Here is a 6000-nt window from a genome sequence, read left to right as displayed (position 1 = left end):
CGCGTTACGAGAATGAAGACGCACAGTACTCACATGAACACAATCACCATAAACTGCTTGCATTCTCTGATGAAACTCCTTTCGGATGACACGTCTCCTGTCAAGAATTCAATGACTGAACGTTGCTTAAAACGCATGGGCTGACCGTCTGCACAGGGTTCCATACTTTACACTGTTACAACACAACCGTTCAATGCTAAGGCTTCCCGCCAACTAGAGCTGTAGAGAAGAGGCTACGGAACAAGCCAGTACGTGTCGCATACCACTGCTGCCAACTGTTGAAGAGTTACGAGGGTTGAGGCAATACTTTTCAGTCAACCCTCCTACTACGACAATCTTCGTAACTGTCCAACCAGTATACAAGCTGAAACAGCCATATAACAACCAAATCATAACATTTTACATATCTTCTGGAAATACACAGGTGGCCAAAAGTAAAGCAACAAAGCGCTATTTACCCGTCCTGTGTTTAATCCACGATATAATCATAGAACTGTTAACCAGGTGTCCGTACGGACGTGTTCTGCACGGAAGATGGCATTCCGGTCAGTGGATAACCATCCCAACTACGACGTCAGGGCACCTATAAAACGAGTTAGTGTTTGCCAGGTAGCCCCACAACCACAATCGCTGTGTACACAGCCGCAGACGGTGCAGTATGGCACAGTGAAGATGTCTACCAGACTCTATGCGGTGGAGGGCCATAGAAAGAAAGGAGGCAGGACAGTAGCAAACTGATTCGGCTTAATGTGAGGCGTTCTGTTGTTTCTCGGATGTGGCGACAGACTGGAGCTGTATCCCGAAGAGCAGGGCAGTGCCGACCAGGTGCGACTTCAGAAGAGAGGACCGTTTTTTGACTGTAAGGGCACGACATTACCTTCTTATTACTGCACGGCAACTGGAATGTGAGCTCGCAGCATCCACTGTACATGTGCCGAGTCAACCGGTGTGCAGAAGGCTTCAGCAGAGGGGCCTTTGTTGTCGGGGACCTGGTGCATGATACTTCCGACGCGTCTTCACAGGTGGGAACGTCTGGGATGGAGTCGTCAATGTACCACCTGTATGTCGAACAGTGGGCCAGTCTTCTTTTCACACACGAGTCCCGATTTGGTCTGGAGAGTGATTCGTATCTGGAGGAAATGTGGAACATGATTTCTGGCTCCAAACATTGTAGAAGGCGAACGAGATCGAGGAGGCTCCGTAATGGTGTGGCCAGGAATTATTGACTAGACGAACACCTCTTCATAAAATTGTACGGCTGAATCAGCAAGGTTTAACTGCTGTCAGGTATCGTAACGAGAACTTAGTACAACATTTGCGGTTGTTGCGAGGTGCTGTGGGCCCAAACGTCGTATTGATGGATGATAATACTCGACCACATAGAGCAGGGGTGGCTGCTGATTTCTTGGAAACGGAAGATACTGCACGCGAGACGTGGCCTGCTCGCCCTCCCGATTTGAATCCCATAGACCACGTCTGGGATGCACTAGGGAGACGGGTTCCATCTAGTCAGCATCCTCCAACCACTCTTCAAGACCGCGAGCAGCTCTGCAGGAAGAGTGGGAGTTACTGCCTCAACGTCAGACCGATGACATCGTTCGCAGCATGCCCCATCGTTGTCAGGCCAGTATTGCTGGCAGAGGCGGTCAGACCCTATACTGATGGAATTAACCGGATGTCGGTATGTGTGTACAAACCCGTCATGTTGGAAAAAATGAACGTTTTTGTCTACCGTTTTGCACGTTACAGTGGTTTGGAGTCTGTATTCATTACATTGTTTCTGCTTTACTGTCACCTGTTTAGTGGCAAAATAAACGAAACCTTGCAAAATTTCCTTTCGTTGCTTAAAAAAAAATCAACTGTGTGGGAAATCTTATGAGACTTAACTGCTAAGGTCATCAGGCCCTAAGCGTACACACTACTTAAATTATCCTAAGGACAAACACACACCCATGCCCAAGAGAGGACTCGAACCTCCGCTGGGACCAGCCACACAGTTTGTAGCTTCAATTTTTTTTCCTTTATTGTATTTCAATTCCCCAGCAGGGCGGGCTGGCAGGCAGCAGCATATGTGCTGCTCTTCAGCCGAAAGACATAGAACAAACAATACAAGTCATTTAAAAATATACAAACGACAAAAGATGGTGAAGAGAGATATAGAAAGGGGGAACGTCATGGAAGACAATAGACACAAAAAGGGGCGACTGTCAAATGAAGATCAAAACCGTAAAAAAGTAGCACACACAAAAAACCACACACTGGGACAATTAAAAGTACACAAGGCATAGTATGACCAGAGCATAAAAGTATTGACAGATGGCGTAGTGCGTAACAAACACTGACAGTGACACTAAGCACAAGGCCAGCACACAATTAAAATCACACCTCTCGACACACAGCACAAACAGCACTAAACACAACACTGACATGCCACACTGACGATGATCAAAACGGAGGATCTTCCAGGTGGAAAGGAGATGAGGGAGACCAGAAGAAGAGAGGGAGGGAGGGGAAGAGAGGGCGGGAGATGGGTGGGGGGCGTGCTGAAGAGGGTCAGGTAGGGAGGGATCTGGGAAGGAAAGAGGCAAGGATGCGGTGCAGGGTGTCAGGGCGGGGGGGGGGGGGGGGGGAGGAAAATCCACTCTGGGAGAAGGAGGGAACAGGAAAAAGGGGGCCGTGGGGAGGGGGGAGGGGAACAAGGCCAGGTTATAGTTGGAAGAAAGGGTAGATGTCATGGCAAAGTTCATCATCCGGGAGGGGGAGGTGGTGGAAATTGCCCTGATGAAGGAGATGGAGGGTGTGGAGGTGGAGCTTCAATTTTGGGCACCAGTGTAATATTACCATACATGAATCGTGCGACCATAACGAGACCATAATCCGTTTATAAAACTTGACTTGTCAAGTACATAAACAGAGTAATTAACAAGTGAATAGCAATTAACAGAGTGCCCCGGAATGGTGGCGAGTTCGTTCGTGGAGCCTGCTACGGGCCATCAGGAAAGACTGGGAGAGCATGCGGTGGAAACACCAATGGGCAGTTACGCACTAGCTCAGCAGGTGGCGTAAGTGAGCCATTACATCGATTAGTAAATATTCTTTGAAGTACAACATTGTACTCGCTAGAAACATTGACATGCGAGTGGTTATTATGTACTGGAGTAATTACCTATCAGTCTAAGCGAAAACAACTATAAAGATTGGGTTAGATAGAGCAGCAATCAGTCGTAGAAGTAAGTTGCTTTAATATGACATTTATAGTCACAGTGCAGATCCGATTTCGACCTGTGTCAGGTCAGTGTCAATGCTAAAACAAATACAAGAGTATATTACAATGTGATTTACAAAAGTAATAAGTCCACTACATCGTTGTCTTTTGATGTTAACATTACATACCAGTGCGGAATTGTAGCAATTGTTCGTGCTCAAGTGAATGCTTACACAGTTCACTATAAAGATTTACTATAAAGATTTACAAAATGGGGCAAAAGCTTGTCAGGGGAACAGAAGCTATGTAAAATACTGTGCTCTGGTTATTATGTGGCTGTTTCAGTTTGTACACGGGTTGTACAGTTATGCATATTGTCATAGTAATGTTCGTCTCCTAAGATATTGAAGACACCAAGATTGCAACTAGACCTGTCGAAAACGGCCTTTGAGGAAATGAAAATATTGCAACATGCAATCTTGGCTGCGAAAGTTTTTGTTACTTTTGAGAATGGTGATAGGGAACGTAATTCTGTCGTAAGAAAAAGGGACATGTCGCTGAGATGACAGGACGAAAACAGGTTCGAAAGTTTAATTTTCAAATGACAAAAGGTGGTGTAATATCTGTTCTCGTAAGTTGCTCCATGGCCTAATTTTTTCTAAAAAGAGAAAAGAATACGGTTTCCAGTACCGTTGACGACGAGATCATTAGAGAAGCAGACTTCTTCGAGAGTAGGCTCACAGCTGGCCGCGGACCAAGCAAGGGTATCAGTTACGCAAGCGCTTGCTTTTTTTATACGCGAACTAGCTGGAACATCGAGATTCGCTGTAGTTTCATCGACTTAGCACTCCTTCGAAACTGCGGCAGTGGATGTGGCCGCAGTATGTCGATGTACAAGTTACAGAGCGACATTAGGGCAACATATGCGAAAATTTTAATAGGTAATCGTGTAAGTGTCCCCGACAAACAACACTTCCTATGCGTATGTGGAAGGTACAATTTGTTCCCCAGCCGTACCAGCAAGTCAGCCAGGGCTCAACTTTATATTATCAGAATTACCATCACTACATTTTTTCCATGTTCTCACCACACTGACAAAAAGATCTAGAGAGGATTGTACGTTTGATAACCATAGTAACCAGTAACTTGGCTGACGAAACGATTAGATGAATAGACAGCCACATGCTCCCACCGTTATCAAATCATTATTGGTGCGATTGTCCATTTTTTTAGTATCGATGTATGGTACTGCGTATATCAATTAAAACTACAGTCTTTCATAACATGTAGACTTCCAGTTAAAAACGTGATACATATGTATTCGAATTTTAGAAGCCATAACCAGAAAAGTTGTCATGAGCAAAGTTGGTATTACTTCCCCAGTAGGCTAATTGTACAACGATCGTAGGGTTATATATACGATAATTTTAATGGGTAACGGTCTATAGTCTGGGAGACGAGTCTTTGGTATTGACAGCTCGGTAGCGTCTTTCCGTTGCCTAGCGACCGCAGGCAGGCAGCCAATGAGAGCCTGACTTTGAGCGGGTAGCCAGGGCCACGTTGCCGCTCTGAAACCCGGTCGCGAGCGCTTATGAAACATACTAGTGTCTCGCGTGCAGGCGGTGCGATCGTTCGTCGTTTGTCTGAAGTTGAATTCGCAGTTTATTTCGTTTTTGTTGTTTTTAGTGTTTCTTTGTTTATGTTTCGTTGTAAACAATGTCTAGTGCGGCGGGTAGTACCAGCCAAACACAAGCAGTGAAACGGAGGAAGAAAAGTGTGCTACACACGCAGGCCCGTGAATTCGTGTGCTGTGTGAGGGATTACTTTGAGAAAGAAAAGGACAAAGGTGGGCCCTTAATTCCTGTTGTTCAGGTTGTGAAGAGAACTGCAGCAGCATTGAAAATAAGTAAGAACACTGTTGTAAATATAGGGAAATAACAGTATAGTGTAGATTGTGACGAGAGTGGCACAACAAAGCTGCCCACACCAGGAAAGAAGCGACCGAGAAATAATCAGGTGACAGCTTTGGACGATTTTCAGAAAGACGCTATTCGTCGTCATATATACAGCTATTATAAGAGAAGGGAACATCCCACTCTATCTAAATTACTGGTGTCGCTTCAGAAAGACGATCTTTTTAAAGGGAGCAAATTTTCATTGCGTACACAGTTGAAAGACATAGACTTCAGCTATTCACTGTTTAACGGACGCAAAATATTAATGGAAAGGACAGATGTAGTTGCATGGCGGTGCAGATTTCTGCGTAGGATCATGGGTGTGGAATTCGAAAGTGTAGTGTGGTTAGATGAAACTTGGGTCAATGCCAGCCATTCTTTACGTAGAGGCTGGAATGATGGAACGCCCGAGGGGACAATGGCAGTGCCTGTTGGCAAAGGAGGGCGTGTATTGTCTTACATGCAGGAACATCGAAAGGTTTTGTGCCAAAATGCTTGAAAATGTTTCGGTCAAAAAAGACGGGAAATTACCATGAAGAAATGAACAGTGTAGTATTTCAAGAATGGTTCGAGACATCGCTTATGACGAATCTGACAAGTCCATCAGTGATTGTTATGGACAATGGGCCTTATCGTTCCGTTGTTCACGATAAGGCACCAACCTTGGAAACAAAAAAAGATGATATCATTCAGTGGTTGAAACGGCGAAAAGTAGATTTCAGAAAAGATTTAAGGAAGGCGGAACTGCTCGAAATTGTGACACAAAAGAAACCCCAATTTCCAACATATGTAATTGACGAGATTGCTAAAAGGCACAGGTATGAAATCGTTCGGCTTCCT

General features: G+C 45.0%; 1 protein-coding gene across 1 annotated transcript in view; it reads left to right on the top strand.

The window, feature by feature from the left end:
* Window positions 1–2955: 2955 nt before the first annotated feature.
* LOC126267917 (MAGE-like protein 2) overlaps window positions 2956–6000 on the top strand; it is a 103266-nt gene continuing 100221 nt past the window's right edge. The window contains exon 1 of the mRNA XM_049973227.1: window positions 2956–3062. Coding sequence (XP_049829184.1) covers window positions 2956–3062 — 107 coding nt within the window. The remainder of the gene's footprint in view (window positions 3063–6000) is intronic.

Source organism: Schistocerca gregaria, chromosome 4 (assembly GCF_023897955.1).
Source record: "Schistocerca gregaria isolate iqSchGreg1 chromosome 4, iqSchGreg1.2, whole genome shotgun sequence".
Classification (NCBI taxonomy): domain Eukaryota; kingdom Metazoa; phylum Arthropoda; class Insecta; order Orthoptera; family Acrididae; genus Schistocerca; species Schistocerca gregaria.
The sequence above is the reverse complement of the archived record's forward strand: the minus strand, read 5'-3'. Positions and strand labels throughout refer to the sequence as shown.